The sequence below is a fragment of the Synchiropus splendidus genome, chromosome 1, assembly GCF_027744825.2.
Source record: "Synchiropus splendidus isolate RoL2022-P1 chromosome 1, RoL_Sspl_1.0, whole genome shotgun sequence".
Lineage (NCBI taxonomy): Eukaryota > Metazoa > Chordata > Actinopteri > Syngnathiformes > Callionymidae > Synchiropus > Synchiropus splendidus.
The window spans coordinates 43529078-43548295 of NC_071334.1; the positions used below are offsets into that span (position 1 = coordinate 43529078).

Consider the following 19218-nt stretch of genomic DNA (forward strand, 5'->3'; position numbering starts at 1 on the left):
CTTCATCACTTCATCTGCATCCACCAGTCAGTCTGCAGCTCAGTGAGCCGCCTCACAGCTTTATTTAACATGAGCACACATTCATAATTTCCACTCTCTCTCTGCCGCCGTCTCTCTGAGTTATGTTGCACCCCAGGCAACAACAAGGCTAGTAATTACAACGGCGGCGTAAGAACGGAGTTTTCAGGAATGAAATGGTGTTGGAGAAGTCCTCACCTTGATCTGGGGGTACTTTCCCTCGTCGCACAGGGACAGACACATGCCGTCTGAGAGCCGGGATCCAGGCTGGCACGAGTCGCAGGACTGAGCACGGCTACCTGCAGAGTTATGCCCCATTGAAAAGTCAGTCAAGAGCAAAAAAACAGTCTCAAAGTTGAAGTGTTTATAGTAGAACAAGCAGTCGCAGGAATATCATACACAGCTAGTAGAGTAGTTGCTGGAGTAGACTGTGGCGGTGGATTCAATTATACTTATATGATATTTAAAGAAGTAATTATTGACATTAGTTTCACGCAGTCAATGTTTAGTTGAAGTTTCAATACAAGTTGAGCTGCAGTAAAGTAGTGGCCTTCTATTGCGTGATGATCCAGCCCGTTGTAACGGTCAGGTTTGCTACCTACTACTCCCGACCACTGGGGGCCGCTGTTCCCGGGTGTACCTACACTGGCACCTGTGGCGCTTAGAGGGAGAGCTAAAGGGGAGTTTATTTAACAAAGAAGTGCGATGGTCGCGTCTTCAGTGTGGAAACTGGCTTTCTCTCGTGTCTATTAAACCAAGAGCAGTCCTTTTTCCCTACATTGTCGCGTCTTTTATTTTTCTCTTTTGACGCTGAGGAAGACCCGAACCATGACACCGTGACTTTAACAGATGTGATGGCTGACTACCGTGTCTCTCTAGGATACAGACATTGAAGGAGGCACAAATAATTTTACGTATTCGCCGTTGTGCTGACCACCTCCAGCATGAGAGGCATGCAACGCTGACACATCCTAACTGACGTCCTTGTTTAAATGTTTCTATCTTGTAATGTGTACCTTAACACCTGTTTGAATTTCATTTATCCAAGTTGCCAAAATGTAAAAAAAAGGATTGATTTAAAATGATAAATATTAAATAAAAATATGGCTATTGCATACCACATTAAATGACTTGATTTGGCCTTCAGTGGACACCAGACTTTCCTTTGCTGCCTCTCTAACAAATGAGATATGGGGAGCAATTGAGTTACTTTTTCCCATCTCGCTGGCTGTGTAATTGCAGGACCAGTTGCAGAGCCACTAGTGGAAACCACTGCCATCACTGCTTCCAGTAAGGACATAAAAAAAAGGAGCAATGCTTCCGGTAAATAAAGTAAGTTCATCAGTTAGCTCATATATTAAATTAAAATGTAACTCATTTTCTGGTATGAAGCAGGGCTACAGAATGTATTCTAAAAAAGGCTGCAGTAGAATACCCTGTTAGCTGGAGTATGTTGTTATTTCCGCCTGTTAGTGAGCGCCGTGCAGCGCGCCCGAGTCCTTCCTGCTCAGAGTGTATCAGTATCTGGTCATAAGCCACGCCATCCTCCAGTTCTCATCATCAATATTTGATCACCACATGGTGGCCATGTTGGGGGAGCCATTGTGGTGGGCGCTGGTACCTGAGCAGCTCCTGCAGCTGGCGTGGCAGGACTGGCAGGTTCTGTGCGCAGTGTCGTGGAAGTATCCCAGTGGGCAGGAGGGCAGGCAGCGACCTTCTTTCCGCAAATAAATAAGACCCAGAGCGCAAGTGAGGCAGCTGTCGTCCCCTCCCTCCAAACACTCGCTGCAGCTCGGGTCGCACTTCTCACACATCCTCGACGCCCTGTTTCCATAGTGACTGGCGGATAGAGGGTGAAAAAGTTGGGATAGATTAGATTCAATTAGAGGAGACCAGATTAGAGCTTTGTTTGTCCTCCGAGGAAATCCCCCTCCGCAGCCACTCGGTCACATGCAGCTGGCCCGTAACTACTGGCATCAGCTCTCCACGCACGGCGGCCGCACACATCCAAGTGCCGCCGAGCGCAGCCGAGCGCTTGGGCTTGACAAAGTTGGAGTGATATTTTGTTTTGGCTCTGCTGCCGCGGGGCGGTCTGTCATCCAAATAAATCCTCTTTTGTGTCACTTTCTCTGGAGTCTTTAACTGCACATCAATTTAACGGCACATTAATTTTAACTATGTGGCTCGCCTTCCCCCGAATCACATCAGGTCTGATTAGTATTTTATAGGCCATGAGAAGGTCTATTTAAATCTCGCCTCTAATGAGTTCGGACCTCGGTGTCCAACCTCCAGTTAAGTCGAGCGTCGTGTCTGGCGGCCATCGACTGACCAGGCAGATCACTGACCACTTGTGTACATCAGGAGCAGGTTGACAAACAAAAACACTCAAAGCTCCATCGTCCTGAACGGAACATGCAGCAGTGGCTTTTAAGACACGTTTTTTAAAGCAACAAACGTCCTCTGACTCTCTCCCATGCCTCCCCCTTCTTAGCCTCCATCCTCTTTCCCCTTCCATCTCATCTTCATTCCCACCTCCAGCCCTTCACGCTTGTCTTCCTACTTCTTCCCTTTCATCACTTCCACCTTCCTTCTCTTATCTTTCTCTCTTGGCTTCCCTCCATGTCCCGTGTCTGTCCACTCTGCCATCCTCCATGTCCACCTTGCATCTCCCATTTGCTTTCCGTATTCCTTCCAGCTCCTCCTATACCATTCTTTCTTCTCTACTTCATTTTTCACCGTCTCCTTTTTCCTTCCTTTTCAATCCCTCTCCCCTCCTCCTCTTCGCGCAATGTCTCCTCCTCTCCTTCACTCACTCATTCAGGCCTTCTTTCGCTTTTCTCTTGCGACCTTCTGTTTCCTCTGTTCCTAAACTTCTAGTATTGTCTACTTCATTCTGTGCTTTCTAACTTCCAACCCTACCTCAGTCCTCCCCCCTCTATCTTCTCCTCTTCCCTCTGTCTATCCTTCCATCCTACACCTCATTGCTTCCATATTTTCCCACTCTCCATGAATATATATAAAGAAATGAAATGAAACCCATGGACAAACAAAACAAAGTCAAGTCTTGTGAGAATGATTTGATGCGGACAGTGGTGCGGTTGAGGTACCCGTGCTGGCAGATCTCCACACACTCTTTTCCTTCTCTGAACAGGTCATCCTTGCAGGTCAGGCACTCATGACTGTGCATTCCACCACACGACTCGCAGGAGGGATGGCAGGATTCACACCTCAGTCCTGTGGCATCTTGGTAAAATCCTGCCGGACATTTATCCACACACGTCCCATCTGCACCGACAAACAAACACAAACTTGAAGCTGCACAAACAATGCCAGATGTTCGGAGAGATTCTGAGCATGACTCACTGAGCAGGAAATGTCTTTGGTTGCAGCTCAGGCAGTGACTCTTGCCTGGACCGAAGCACCTGTGGCAGAACTTATGACATGGATGACAGTCCCCGTCCTGGTCGGGGTACTGGTGAGGTGTGCACTCGCTGACTGATGGCACACAGTGACCGTGTCCGTCCAACTCATGGTCCTCTCTGCAGCTGGAGCAGGAGGCAGGGAGGGGCCCGAAACACGTGAGGCATGAGGCATCGCAATCTGGGGAACACAAGAGAAAAAAAACTGATTCTTCATGAACTTCTGCTGTATAGAAGAGGATGATTATGAATAGTAACATTTTCACTGGTGAGCTGGAATGAAAATTGTCAGCTCTGCAGTCGACAATACATTTTCATGTGCAGCAGCATCCATGTCAAGTGACAAAAACAAGAAGTGACTTCCACGTTTTTGTTTCCGGCTGCTTTTTTTTTTTTTTTTTTGTTGTTGTATGAACGAAGAAAAAAATGTTCCCGTTTCTCCGGGGAACTGTCTTGGGAATCTCTGTTCTGCGTTCAGGCTCTGACAGCTGCCTGTTAACTGTCTGAAGAGCGTTTCTATTTCAGTCTGAGCCAAAATCTGCAAACACACGCAGGCATGGTGAGGAATATAATTGAGGAAGTACATGCTAGGAAATCCTCAAGTGAATCAAGAAATCCAGCTACATCCAGCTACAACACGTGGGAAGTATATATATATATATATATATATATATATATATATATATATATATATATATATATATATATATATATATATATATATATATATATATATATATATATATATATATATATGCCAATCTTGCATTGCAGTGTCCCTATGAATAACTGAAGGCTAATTTTGGCATGAGGCTTCTCTGTGGTTAAAATGCATAAACTCCCAGCGCTGCTGACTCATTGTGCTTATCTTCTTGACGCACAAATGTTCATCTGTATTCCTTCTTTCATTAGATTCCCTCTCACCTGCGTCATCACCTGCATTTTCCAGATTATTTTTCTATGATCTCCAACACATCCTCACTCCCTTGGCGTGATATATTGATGTAGGGAAAGACTTTTGCATCCTATACTGATGCCAGAGACACACTTCAGCCATGCATGTTGACACATAAGCGGTATGTATGTATATATATATATATATATATATATATATATATATATATATATATATATATATATATATATATATATATATATATATATATATATATATATATATATTCTTCCAACAAACATGGAAGAATCCTTGAACCAAAGCAAACAAAAGCATCTGTTTGCTTTGGTTCAGGGATGTTTTTCACTCCACAATGGCCAGGGTTTCCACTACTCTGAATGTACTTGACATGCTTATAAAATTGAAATTCTTATACAAATATTATCGAGACATTCAAAGAGCTTTAGCTTAAATAAGCTGATATAAAAACTTGAATATAGACACCATCGTGATTTATTGTGCTGTTGTCAAACTGATGAAAAACAAACAATATTCGGTTGTTTAAATGTATGTATGTAAATTTATGGGTCCATCATTTGAGTCAGTAATATACCAAATTCATTCAAATTGAAAAATGTGGCTCTAATTTAACTCGATTTTTTTATTGAATCCCACCCCCAATATACATTTAAAATTAAAATTTTAGTGAGCTCTAAATTGGGCTCTTGCAAGAGCAGCATTTCCAACAGCACTGTAGCTCCAATTGCATTTCCGCACGATTATATCTGGCAAAGCTCCGTATCATTCAGAGCAAACTAACGCTAATCCTCCAAAATCTTATGAGTGAAAGGCCATCTTAGTGTTTTACAGTATGCTGTGTGACAAATCACCTTTACACTCTGATGTTATTGCGTCTCTGAAGGAATGAGGCGGACAGAAGGCAACACAAGCGCCATTGTGCAGTGTGGCCTCGGGGTCGACGCAAGCATCGCAGTCATTACTGTTTGGTCCGTCGCACAAATCACAGTCAGGGTGGCAATGCAAACATTCTCGCAGCTCTTTGTCCTCGTAGAACCTCTCAGGGCAGTCAAGGACGCACAGGCCATCATGGAGAAAGTGATAGTCCTCACAACCTGGACATGGAAAAGCTTTTAGCGGGAGAACCGGACAGAAATAGATCTGAGTGTGATGTTGACAGACTGAGCCGAATAGACATGTCAAAAAATGATCTTTTATCATCTATTTTACCCCCAGGTACTGTTGATAAGATCGACAGTTAGTAACATAGGTTTTACCTGACAAATTTATTTATTTTTTTTTTTTCCAGAGCCACAATAACAACTAGAGCCTGTTGAATTCAAGCTTGAACCCTCATTACCTGTGCACTGGCCAAGTGGGTTGCAGTCGTGACAGGAAGTGGGGCAGCGTTGGCATTCGCCGTCTCGTACCGTGTGACCTCGAGGACACTCGTCCACACACTGGTGCTTATGAAGAAGCAAATGTTCCTCACAGCTCAGACAGTGACTTGCGTTTCTCCAGCAGGACACACAACCCGCCGCACAACTGCGACAAATGGGACCAACAGGATAGAAGCCACTGTGGATAAATAAAGAAAAAAATGGTGTGTCAAAGCGATTCAGTACACTTCAGTGTAATATTGAACAGTAACAGCAAAATGTGTGCGAATATACATAGACAACTATATACAAATAGCTAAATATCACTTGTGTTTTTGATGCATATTCCTTTCTGTTCACTCTGGGTTTGATTGTTTGGGTCTGCTGCCCCACACAGTGTGGATTTACAAGCTCTGGCATGAACTTAACATGATAGAGACAGTTCTTTACTCTCCCCGAAACCTTTTTAAAGTGATCGTGACAGTCTTTGTTTTCACGGCCCTGTGTGAATAGCTTCAGCAGGCTAAAGCTAAAGCAAGAATGAACAATGGCGGCTGTGCAACTGCAGAAACTACGTGAAGCCTTTGGCCCTAATAGTTAATAAAGGTTTATGAATAATGATGAAAATTCATCAATTTGCATAACTGACATTGAAGGAAGGATAAATTGCATGTATAATATATATGTTTTGATATTAATACTTGGATATTATTGGATAGTAATTACTGTGTAACAATATATGTATAAAAGGTTGAGGTAGTCTTCACATTTTCACTGTAAATTGACACGATTCCATCTTTGATATTAAAGTCAAAGGACATGTGTGAAGGTGGTGATCGACACGGCAGGTTAGTTTCAACTTCACCTGCAGGACTCAGCTCTTCAGACTGCTCACTGACTACTGAGGAAAGTCCTGGACTGTGGAGAGGCATGTGGTGCTGCTGGGGTAAACACAGCCTGACATTTTGTAAAGCTATGCTCTTTGCCGAAGTCGACTCATGTAAAAATGTAATTTATGCAGACAATCATGTTGCACTTGAGTTGATTAAGAAAAAAACCCTGGCAGGTATTAGGGCGTTAAAAAAAAAGGGTTGTCTGGATGCTGATGGCGTTTCAGAGGAGGCCGCGACACAGATGTCACAATTTAATTACACCTAAATGTCAAGAGGGAAAGTCCAAATCGCAGACATGTCGAGGATCACAATTTAGTTTGGAGTGAAGTTCAAAAGAGGAGCTTTTACTGCACTTCCCCGCTGCAGGCTGCGCACGCCAGGATTTTGCAGAGTTAAACTAATCAATTTTCAAGTGTTGAAGGACACATCACAACAAGACGGTAAAGCGGGATTGACCTCTGACCTGTCACACTGTTGCACACACTCCCCGTCCTGCAGGAAAAGAGGAGCTTTTCGAGTGCTTTGACAGCGAGTGCAGTGTTGAGCGTCGGCGCACTGTAAACAGCCTGCAGGGCAAAGCTCACACACGCTGCTCAGTCGGCTGGCAAAGAAGCCCCCTGGACACTTCGACACACACGTTCGCTGTTCGGTTAGAAACCTCCCTGCGGGGGAATGCAAGCGTAAACAGCATCGGTGTTGAGCAGACGTCTCTGCCGTGGTTGAACATGTGAAGCTAAATTTGCAGTCAAACATCTAACTTAGATTTGGACCTTTTGCGCAGGCTGTGCACTGGTTCTTCTCCTCTCCGGAGCAGGACTCGCAGGAGGGGTGGCAGTCCTCGCAAGATCCAGCGACTGGGGGCCAAAACAACAACAGTGAGGAGAGTGGAGTCTCGTGGTGCTGTTCTCTTGAAAGCAAAGTTTGCAGCAGGACAAGTCTGAAGTGGCACAAGACAGGATCAAGCAGTAACAAAAACAATCAAATATAGGAAGCCTTCAGCTGATTTTAGTTCAGTCTTTGACTCCAAGGATGCGGGAGAGCTGCCTCATTTTCCAGAGAACATGCGGTTACGCCAAGCACATCATCAATCCTCACCATCACATTTGTAAAAACGCAGTCATGTGACATGACTTTACAGCTAAACCATTCAAAAGACCTTCCCTTGTTTCTTCTCTGCCCTTCCTGACCTGGCTTACTATGGGAGGAGCTGAGGGTCATTCAAAACGTGGGCGATACAAACGTATTAGCAATGTTAAAATTCATGGTTATTAACGTGTCCATAGGGCTGCAACGATACGCATTTGATTCAATATTGTCCTGATACTTGGGTGCCAATTTCAAAATAAATAATAATATCCAATATCCAACTACTTTCCCCACAGTTTTAAAGCCCAGGTCGACCATCCATCGCATAGATGGTGTTACTCCAGTGTCGACAATTCTCCAGAGCTATACTGAGCAGCGGTTAGCAGGGAGTGCTAACATGTTAGCACAGCGTTGCCAATTCTCTTGTAAGCGGCATAAAACTCTTGCAAAAGAGAGTTTTGTCAGGCCCCACTTCCCATTTGTCTCACCTTTCTAGCCACGTGACTTAATATTTTTGTCTATTATGAATGTAGTATGTGGTGCGCTGGCAAAATGGCACTGTGCAGTGACAGTTGGCTGCCAGATGCAAGCACCAGCGACGTGACTCCAGCAACCAGTCCATGGTCTACATTTGACAATAAATTGTGCTTGAAAATAAAAGTTTGTCACAAGTATTAAACTTGTGGGTTTTCTCGCTGCTCTGCTGAGCAGGAGAGGCGCTTTAGCTTGGCTACCCAACTGCTTATCACATATGATGTTGCGTGTTGCTGCTGTCATAATGTGGGCAGAAATATTGATATTTAATAATGTCATGAAAAAAATGGTGATATTATCATGTGATGTACACTGTGTAGTGTTAAGAAACCTTTATTTCTTCCAAGACTGTATAACTGTGTAATGACACACTGCCACAGTCAAGAGAAGCAGCCATGGCCCAAATGAGTGAGTTCAAAACAGACCAACCAGTTCAGCCTGATTCTATCAACAACCCAAACTGCACCTTTTCACAACACAAGCAGGAAACCCATTAAAGTCAGCTTCGCTTTACAGAGCGCCGAGAACAACAACTTGCTCCGTCCATTTACATTTTGGGTCTCATTAAACAGATGAGATATAACGGCGTGATGAATAACTTTGCCTTTGAGCCGACTCAGCGCTGCGTCCTCTTTTGTGCCGAGCTCAGCTGATCGGCTGGTAGTAATAAATACATGAGCGCAGTATTGATTGTCGCAGTCAGGAGCGCGACGAAGCCCATTTCACGGGAAGGTAAAAGAGCGGCTTTGATGGAGGGAAGCTCACGGCCGCCTTGGAACCAAAGCTGAGTGTTTCAGTTTGTTGGGAAGTTGGGGGAAGTTGGGGATAGTTTGACTTTTCTGCAGTCACCTTTGCAGGGACTTTTGCTCAGACTTATTTCACTGCTTCTAATTAAGACGTCCTGCCAATTACCATATGTTGTTTTAAGGTCGGCCTAATTCCCGCGGGACTCCCCGTGTTCCACATATACAATCATTTATTTTAAGGCCCGTATCGGTCAGTGGCTGGCACTGTTATGAGTTTTTAAGTCTGCGCTGGGTTCAGGGACAGAAGCACGCAGACCAATTACCCTCCAAGATTTCTCCTCAGCCCCTGTGAAAGTAGCCAAATCCCTGATTCATTATGGACAAGCCCTCGGATTAGCGGAATACATCAGTGTTAATCTCACCAGTGCGGAAGGTCCTAATGGGGCAGACCTCGTGGTCCGACACACACTGTCCCATTTGAAGCACTTTTCCATCCTCACAGGTCAGACAGTTGGAGAGGTTCGGGCCGTCGCATGTCAGGCAGTCAGCATCGCACTCCTCGCAGTTGTTACTGTCTTCGTCGCCATAGAAACCGTCGGGACACGCAGACACGCAGCTTCCCTCTGGGAAATAAAAAACAAGTCTGTGTAAACAACAGTGCTGCTCACGTTGGTGCTGAAACAATGTTTTGTTAATGGACTCTTCCAGATTCACAGAAGAGCAAGTACAATATTCACTGGTGAATTTACTCACATTAGTTTGATGTCCTGCTGCTTTGTTGTGGTTAATCTCAAAACACTTTTTTTTTTTTCCCTAAAGGCGTGATTACTCACAAATGTGTTGTACTGAGGAAAACATGATCACACAGTCCTTTAGCAGGTGTGATATTATTTCTATCAACTTTCAGCTGCGGTGTGTCATCTGGCTTTACTGGCTCCCTCAGTGATGTCATTTCTACTTCTACTTCTCATGTTCCTGTGCTCTCTAGGATAGAAAAGTACCATCACTAAAACAAACAACATTTGACAGTTTGTTATTATTATGATTATTGATACACCTTTTCAGTTAAATTAAGTTAAGTTATGTCCCCAAAGCAGGGACATTTGACAACTATTCGTAAAATTACAGCAGATGTGGATCTGTTCATGAGGTTATCCATGTACTTGTACTTTTTGTATGCAGTATATATTAATAATAATAATATATTACGCCACGGGAGTGAGGATGGGTTGCTAAAACATGAGTATAATTCATCAACCAAAAGAAAAAGAACACCAATACAGACAAAGATGGCTTTGAATGCTTGTACCATGACTATTTAATTTAAATTTTGTCGCTGTTGTGATAATATCATGATGGTGACATAATCATGAAGTCAAAACCAGGAATCGTGTCAACGCTGACAATGTTGAGGCCCGTGTTCTACACATTGTTCCAAGTACACAGCACACTGAAGTTAAAGTTTTAAGGCTGTGGGAGTGTTCTTGTGTGAGTTGGCGTCTGCAGAAAGTGGCTGCTGCACCTGATAAGAAGAGGTCAGTCTCGCACCAGTAGCACTTGTTCTGGTCACAGCTCACGCAGGTGTCATCGCAAGGGATGCAGGTCATCTGGTCCTCCACGCTGAAGGTTTTAGCCGGACAGTCACGGTAGCAGGCGTCCTGAAAGCTGATGACAATAGAGATCTGGATCCGGTGTCTGGGCCGCTCGTGTGCACATCAGAGAGAAGGGCACTTGGTTTGTGAGCCCACAGCGAAGCATCTCTACACAGCCACACACGCACAACCAATATATTTCTGCTCGCTCACACTCACCCCTTGTTGCCCACTAATCCATAAACATCATCAGACAGGAAGAAACACAGACACACTTGAAAACATGGCAATATATCAACACAATCTGGCTTCCATCACAAGAGTTCTTCAATTCAACATCACTGTCCTCATCTACAGGAGAACTGGAGGAAGGACAGCTCTGCGTCTGACTTACTTGTAGTAGCCCTCCATGCAGGACTGGCAGTGGCGAGGGTTATCTGTGGAGCACACACAACAGGACTCACTTGCAGCACTGAAGTATTGAAGCGGAGCTCTTCTTCTGGATCTGAAACAGTCACTTACACAAGACACACTGCTTGCATCCCTCTTCACATGGCATGCAGTCATGATAGTCAGGATCCTCCACCTCTCCTGAGAGTCAGCAGAGGCAAGTTTTCCAAGGTCACAGACCAAAAATTGGCACTGAAGCCAAAAGAGAAGCGTGGCCTCCCTTTACCTTCTCCACATTCCAGCTGGAGGCACACACCATCAGACAGGTAGTAGGAGGACTGACACTTGAGGCAGCGTCTGGAACTGCTGCAGAGTCTGCAGTGGTCAGGACAGCGCTGGCAGCGTCCATCCTGAGTGTGGAAGAAGGCCTCAGGACACGAGTCCAGACACTGGCCGTCCAACAGGTAACGCTCCATCCCAAATTTATCTGGACAAAGAGCAGCAGAATTACAGAAGGATGAAAAGTCAGTGGCCAGGTGGAGTCATTCAGTATTGCACTCACTATTGTACTATATTGTAACAAGACGGATATTGTTAATAAGGATTGATGCATGCAGTACATAAAAAAAAAAAAAAAAAAAAAAAAAAAAAATAATAATAATAATAATAATTGTCATGACCCGCTTTTATTTTGTCACTTGACGGCTAGAGTTGATAATCTCGTCAGCGTCAAAAGCTTAAAGACACCTGGACTCCAGCAACGTGTGCCAGATCGTCTCCTCTTGTTCCCGTGGTAAACTGGCTCTCCTTGTTCGTTCTCTTTCTGTGCGCTTGTTTGCTTATTTTGATTCCTCTCTCTGAAACCCTGGTGCCTGAGTTAGTGTTTTGTTCCTTCCTCTGTTTCCGCGTGTTTCCTGGTTTGTTGTGATTATTTTTGTCCCTTTGTTTACGGGTTTAAGTTTGTTTGATTCTCCCGGTTCGGTGACGCTTGCTGTTCTGGTTTCATTGTTGTGATTTATTAAATCATTGCTCCGCACCTTGCCTCCTGTAAGTTACTAATCACTGCACTTGGGTCCCGCCCCGCATCTTGAACCATAACAATAATAATGATAATAATAATAATAATAACAAAATCTCTCACGCACGTACCCGTGTCACAGCTGCTGCAGTTGCTGGAGCCTGCGTCCACACACGTGGCACACGTGTGGTCACACAGGTGACACTGTCCACCAGACTGGTACTTCACTTTGTCGCACTCCAACACGCACCGGCCCTGGTCCAGAGCCCTGTGGTGCGCCACACACATCCACGTCATGGTCAGAAGACAAGAGCGAGCTGTTTGAAGTGTGTTTGAAATGTGTGTTTGAGATCACGACATCCACTGACTCTGGAAGATCTGCTTAAGATTCATCACAGGGACATTTGATTTGCAAATCCAAGCACTTATAACACGTTCCTCTCAAGTGTAAACACGGTTACGTTTCCCATTTCACTCTGTGACCACCAAGTAATGAAGGTCTCGTCGGGATTAATAACTGGATGATAAATGTTAGTGAAACAGCATATTTTACTTTTCACTTCTATCTCCTGCACCTCACCAAGTGATCAGTGCAGCAAGCCATGCTTTTGGCAATGTTCATGAAATGTATCATGCATCAGTAATACACGAGCAAAAATGCACACAGACTCTGGAGATTTACATCTCATATATGCGCACATTCACTGACGAGATTACAGAGAACCAGAACAGCGGTCTGCAGCCCTGACTCCACCACCAGTCAGAGCCTGTATGCTACCTGAACAAAGGTACTGGTACTGATTTCTTTTCAGAATTCACAGCCTCAATAAATCTATTTTTATATTACATACATACAAAAATAACAGTGTTTAAAATTGACCATTAAAACACTGAATTGAAAACTTCAGGTTAATTCAGTGAAAGATTTCTAATGTACAGTATATTCACTTCACATATTGTGTTCGTTCCTTTTTAAAAATTTCAATTTGTCTTGGTCAGAAGTCTCAGACTTGTAGTTCCTTGCAGTTTACGTGTTCGTGTGTATCTGACATTCGACCATTGCTGGCTCCGACGGTACGGGCGACTGCTGTCAGTGTATGGCTGTGTGTGCGTGGCTAAGTGACTCAGTACGAAGCGCTTCGGTCGATGGATAACGCTGTCGATCACACCATGGTGCTTGGTGGTCTTTTACTGAAGGAGCCTGTTCTACAGATCTTCAAGCTGCCCCTGTTGACACTAAAGTGGATTTACTATCAACTCAAGTTTTGAGTGCAAATACATTACTCCATGAATGTTTACTGTTTATGTGGCTCCAATTACATGTTGAAGATGGAAATAAACTTCACTTTACTTACTTTCCTTCCTTTTAAATGGATAGAATACATGACAGTGGCATTTACTTTTAATTATATTTACCATTATTTTTTCAAACTGAAAATGTATTTATTTGAAAAAAAAAATCATGCTTTCATTTAAAAAAGCTAGATCTACAGAATCAAATCATCGAAGAATATTGGCCACACAGCAGAATTTTTTGCACTGGCCTGGCATACTTATCAATTTTGTTCTAACCAAGTTGTTTCATGTAAACAAAAAAAAAAAAAAAAAAAAATCTAAGAAAATAAAGTAAAATAACTTGATGAGGAAACTTAAATTTGAAAGACCGTATTTATTGAACTTGATTTTATGTGACTCAAATGGATGTTTTACGTCATAATATTCAGAAAATTTATATTATAATGAGGTTGAATTTCCTAAAGGGCCACATTATAAACTGTCACAAACAAAACAAACAAACAAAAATTTAGTCATGAATGGGTTGTATTTACTCTTGAACCAGTACTGGCTAAAACGGAAGCGACAGAAAAATGACAACTTATCAGTTGTATAATTTTTTGTCTGACCACAGGAGGGCCACAATACCACAGGCAAAGGGCGATATGTGGCCCGCGGGCCACACTTTGCCAGGGCAGTTCTAAAGGAAGAGTGAGCATGAAGCAACACACGATGTTGGTTTCTGTTTCGATTTATAAAGACAAACTGGTGAGGAAAGGTCAGACATGATTCACTTCTGCACAGATGGAGATTCAGTTCTGAACAGTAGCCCAGCACGGCTCTTTAATTTATAGAAAATGAACAATGCCTCCGTCAGAGATTGCATACACGTGAAATATTCATCGTCGCCACTTAACACTGCCACATGACAAATTCATTCCCCCTCTGACCCCAAATGGGAACAGCAAAACTCCAACCCACCGTGAAGCGACGCAGCTGATGCAGTCTCCGTCTTGCGGCCCTCTGCACTTCAGACACGTTGCATCACATGCGTGGCACTTCCCGCTGGAGTCCTGGAATTCTCCTGGTAGTAGAACAAGAAAGATGCAAATCAAATATCACGCAGTGGCACAGCAGTTTCCCTCATTCCCATTCATATTTGATGTCGCAATTAAAGAGAAGGAGCCTTGAAAGTGGCAGGCGGACGTCACATGTCGCTGTATTACCAAATTGGCACCGGAAACTGGAACTAAAAAGACAACACGTGTCGGGGAATTGGCTGCTTGAATAGCTACGGTTTAGTTTTATAGCAGAACATATTCGTACACCATGGGATGTGCTAGTCCTGTTGTGCAGAAGAAGAACATCCCATGATGTACAGTACACCCCGTCTGGTGTGATCCGAGCGAGTCAGCCTCCTCCATCTTAACCACTCGATCATCATCCGAGTCACACACACTGACTTGCTGGGGCCACAAGCTGTGAGAAGAAGAACCTCTAACTGGCTTAACTGTCAAGAGTGCTTGAAATGTTATTTTTAAATCTGTCATTGGACAACAGAAATATCTATTCTAATACATATTATCATTAGGGGTCATACATCTACATACAGCTTGAGGTTTTCCTGCAATAAAACCATATTGTTCGATGGAGAGAAGCTTCATCATTTGATGGATATCAATCAGTCGAGTTCCTGGGCCTCAATGGAGCCAGGGTTTCCACTACTACTCTGAATGTACTTGAAATTCTTATAAAATTGAAATTCTTATACAAATATCTTCAAGACATGAAAAGAGCTTTAGTTTAAAAATGGTGATATAAAACCTTGATTATAGACACCATCCTGATTTATTGTGCTACTGTCACACTGATGCAAAATAAACAATATTTTGTTGTTTAAATGTATGTATGGGTCCATCATTTGATTCAGTCATATACCCAATTCATTCAAATTGAAAAATCATCGGCACAGTGATGTGTGGGGAAATGTGAGGAGCGAAGCTGAGACAAGGACATCGCATTCCAAGATAAAATTCAATGTCAAACAGATTTTTTAAAGAAGTGCTGAATATTTAATGAGAAAAACCCAGATCTGCCAAGTAGGCCATTTCCCTCCTCTATTATTGTCCTACATGTACAGTGAAGCTTGTTCTTGATAGGCTATGTCTGGGAAACCTGCTACATTCCTGGAGTCAGCAAACCTCTAGCAACCGTCTGCAGCCAAAAAAAAACAACAACGTTGACTGAACAACAGCAGCAACACGCTGCTTTTACTGATTTGATGGTGCTGTGTTTTATAATGATAATAATTGTTCTGCACGCAGCTTGGCGCTGTCTCACACAATGCATGTGATGAAGTCTTCAAGAGTTCCTTGTCTCAAAATCTTGCACTACTTAATACACAGAGCACATGATGGTTGACTAACCGTCTGCACAGAGGGAACTAACAACACAGACTCCGTTCTCCAGGCGATGTCCACTGGAACAGCTGCTGCAGTTCTGCCTGCTCGGGCCGACACAGGTGAGACAGCTGGCATCGCACCTGAGGAGCACCAACACTTAGGACATCTGGACGGAAATGTTATGAGGCGGAAAAGGTCCACTAAACAGCTTCCCAATAAGCAGATCTGAGAGTCTTTAAGAACAAGAAGACAAATGAAAATGTGGGTTCTACTGTAACATGCAAAGTCAGTGATCGGTTATTGAAATACATATTCATTCTCTCTTCTAAGTTACATGACTTTTGATCGACAGTTTGTATTATGAATCAGCAGTAAAGAGGCAGAGTGGCAACAAGAAAAGACGCCAGAAAAACAGTGTGATTATATTGGTGATCTCAGGCTCGATTCATGCAGCCGACGGTAATAAAACAACAAAGCAAAACAGAGAAGAAAAAACATGACAAACACAGACTGCATATTACACCTTTTCAGCTCTTTGTTTGCCACAGATGAAAATAAATTACCCAATTTAAGTTTATTCACTACAGTAAGTAGAGTATTTTAACACTGCTCTGCACCAATGATGTGGTTTGTGACCTTCAGTGCTGACTAAAATGGTCTGCTTCTGAGTGGGAAGGAGGAAACATGCTTTTTTTGTGCTTTTGGTAAATAGTACAGACTGTAATGAGCTCAGCCACAGGCAATTCTCCTTGTTTTGTCAAACTACCTTTACGTATCTTCACCTTTGACCAGAAAGTCCAGGTCATTAAAAGGGATTTGGGCACCCACGTCGATGTCAATGAACAGCTCAGTAGATCAGAGGGACAGCATGTGTGCTCAGGTGTTTAGGAGACAAAGTCAGAGAGGCTAGATGGAGATGGTTTGGACATGTACAGAGGAGAGAGAGACACTACATTGGTAGATGAAGATGTTGAGGTTGGAACTGCCAGGCAGAAGGTGGAGAGGAAGGACAAAGAGGAGATTGATGGAGGTGGTGAAGGAGGACATTTGTAGGTTTGAGAGAAGAGGAAGCAGAGGACAGAGTGAGATGGAGGAAGATGATCTGCTGTGGCCACCTCTGAAGGGAGAAGCCGAAAGGGAAAGAAGAAGAAGGAGATGTGGATGAATAGCTGCTGCCATGGAAGGTTTGTCAGCAATAGAAGTGACATCTCAATCTAAAGTCAGATGGATGATGATGATTGGAAATGATTGTGATACTACACACGTTTCAAAATGAATATTAATACATTTAATAGTTGAATGAGTGAAGAAAAACTCAGCACTGAAGCTGCTCCACCAGAACAGACCTGTCATCGACAGATAAACAAACCACCCACACCTGAACACACACACAAGCCAGCTCACCTCCTACATATCCCCTGCCTGTCGGCTATCTCCGGGCTTGGCTCTGTGGCATAGAACGCGGCGCTGCAGGAGGGTACACACCTCCACTCCTCTATCAAGTAGCCTTGTGCACACAGAGTACACGCCTCGGCGCCAGCACCTGAAACGCCGTGAAAAAAATGGTTGGAAACAAGCTGTGGAGCGTTTGGAGCGTGATTGATTCACCTGCACAAGTGGCACAGGCTTCGTGGCACGGCCGGCACTTTGCTTCCTGCTGGTCATGGTAGAAGCCTGGTGTGCAGCTCTGCCTGCAGCGGTTCCCCTGCAGACTGGGGAGAGCACATGTGGAGACGGAGCACGCATGGTCAAGCTTGAGTTCAAGTGGCGATGAGTCAAGGACGGAGAAACTCTCTCTGCATTCCCCATCAGGGTTGCCACAGCAAGTCAGCCTCCCTTGTCCTCTTCATGTCCTCTTTGCTCACATCCATGAACCTCAGAGGTGATCACACTCGTCTCCCATCTGCTGTCCCTGATAGACTCATTGGTCCTTCCTCTGCCTCTAAGTCAGACCTGGGCAAAGTATGGCCCGGGGGCCATGTGCGGTCCAATGCTTGTATTTTCGTGGCCCCTTTGATGTCAGACTAAAACTGTATTATGATTTGTCATTTTTCTGCCTTTCTTTGTTCTTCATCTTTTAGTCACCACCGCCACCACTTCCACTGTTCCTCAAAATACATTGAAGGGACATTAAAATATATATCTTGAAATCTTATTCAAATCATTTGAAATAATAACCTTTTCTAGTCTAGTCTGGTTCATACCTATGCTGATTTAAATTAAATGCATGTAAAATGAAATATTTTAATATGTTTCATGGCATATTTACACTTCTTAATATACTTACTTGCATTTTATATGTTTAGGTACATTCCTCCTTGTTACCTAAGTATATATTTTGGATATTTTTCCGTCATGCTTTATAGTCATCGCTGTCTTTCTTCTGATGATGGCCCCTCACAGCTGTTACAGTTTCTAATGTGGCCCTTTAAGAAATGTAATTGCCCACCACTGGTCTAAGTGACAGACTATTAAGACGCAGTACTTCCAGTACTGTACAGGTTAAACCGTGGTATTTGATGATTCAGCTCACTGTGCATGTGCAGGGAGGATAGAGGTGTTCAATATGTGTGAAAGAGGAGAAGCGCTGGTTAACTCAGCTGAGGTTTTACCTCATGTCGGGTCTGCATTCGATGCAGACGCTGGAGGAGGTGCACCTCAGGCAGCTTTCACTGCACCTTCTGCACATGTTGGTATCTGTGGGGAAATCAGACAATACACTCGGAATACACATCGGAGCCATTCATCAATCTCAGTCACACCAGTCAAGTGCGGTTACTTCAGCTGTCGCCCGACAGGAGCAGATGCAAGCAATCGGCACTTCCTGTTTAGATTAAGAGCGGTTCATTCAGGTGATTAATGTTGAGACTGGTTTGAATTCTAAATGTTTCTGACGGTTGTAGTTTCTGGTCCTGTTGTGTTGGAATCCTTGAGCTAAAGGAAAACATGGACAAACATCATTGACATATGTTAACAGGAAATGTATTGATCATGTGACCTTGCTCCTCTGTAATCCATCTTGTGTCTCTACTGTTTAAATGCCAGTTCAAGCCTTAAAGGCATGTCAGACACTGCTCTTTTTTTCCATGAAGGAGATGTAACATGTAAATACAGGATGTGTACCACCATAATCAACCACGTACGATTAATATTCATATATACAGCAACATTGTGCAACACCAATTTAAATGGAAAAATGTAAAACCAAAGAAGGGTAAACAACAAAAAATGACTTTTCAACTCAAATAAGTATGTTGCTAACTTTGAAGTTTTACTGTTTTAATATATGTACAAAAACACATTGTCACTTTTATTATTCCATTTAGAACTACGATCAAAAAGGCTTTCTGATATTATTTTCTGTTACTGAAGCTGTGATCACCCTTTCTGTGGGCCATTATGTCTACCCTCACTTCAGCTGCGCTACTGAAAAGCACCCACTAAATAGACTGAAAACATTCAACTGTGGTGCCCTAACCATCTTCCAGAGGGGTGGCTTCAACATATTTGCTGGCAACATCAAACACTTCCTGTTCCAACTCAGTGTATTTAG

At 43.4% G+C, this 19218-nt stretch overlaps 1 protein-coding gene across 1 annotated transcript in view; it reads right to left on the bottom strand.

Annotated features, from left to right (window-relative positions):
- Positions 1–19218, bottom strand: part of pcsk5a (proprotein convertase subtilisin/kexin type 5a) — a 35838-nt gene that overhangs the window by 2798 nt on the left and 13822 nt on the right. The window contains exons 17-35 of the mRNA XM_053869512.1: positions 18278–18362; positions 17274–17377; positions 17070–17208; positions 15690–15805; positions 14245–14347; positions 12120–12256; positions 11257–11457; positions 11103–11171; positions 10975–11017; positions 10511–10653; positions 9411–9611; positions 7393–7476; positions 7086–7284; positions 5711–5928; positions 5223–5465; positions 3382–3618; positions 3126–3303; positions 1640–1857; positions 217–317 (exon numbers count right to left, since the gene is read on the bottom strand). Of these exons, the coding sequence (XP_053725487.1) occupies positions 217–317; positions 1640–1857; positions 3126–3303; positions 3382–3618; positions 5223–5465; positions 5711–5928; positions 7086–7284; positions 7393–7476; positions 9411–9611; positions 10511–10653; positions 10975–11017; positions 11103–11171; positions 11257–11457; positions 12120–12256; positions 14245–14347; positions 15690–15805; positions 17070–17208; positions 17274–17377; positions 18278–18362 (2819 nt within the window). The remainder of the gene's footprint in view (positions 1–216; positions 318–1639; positions 1858–3125; positions 3304–3381; positions 3619–5222; positions 5466–5710; positions 5929–7085; positions 7285–7392; positions 7477–9410; positions 9612–10510; positions 10654–10974; positions 11018–11102; positions 11172–11256; positions 11458–12119; positions 12257–14244; positions 14348–15689; positions 15806–17069; positions 17209–17273; positions 17378–18277; positions 18363–19218) is intronic.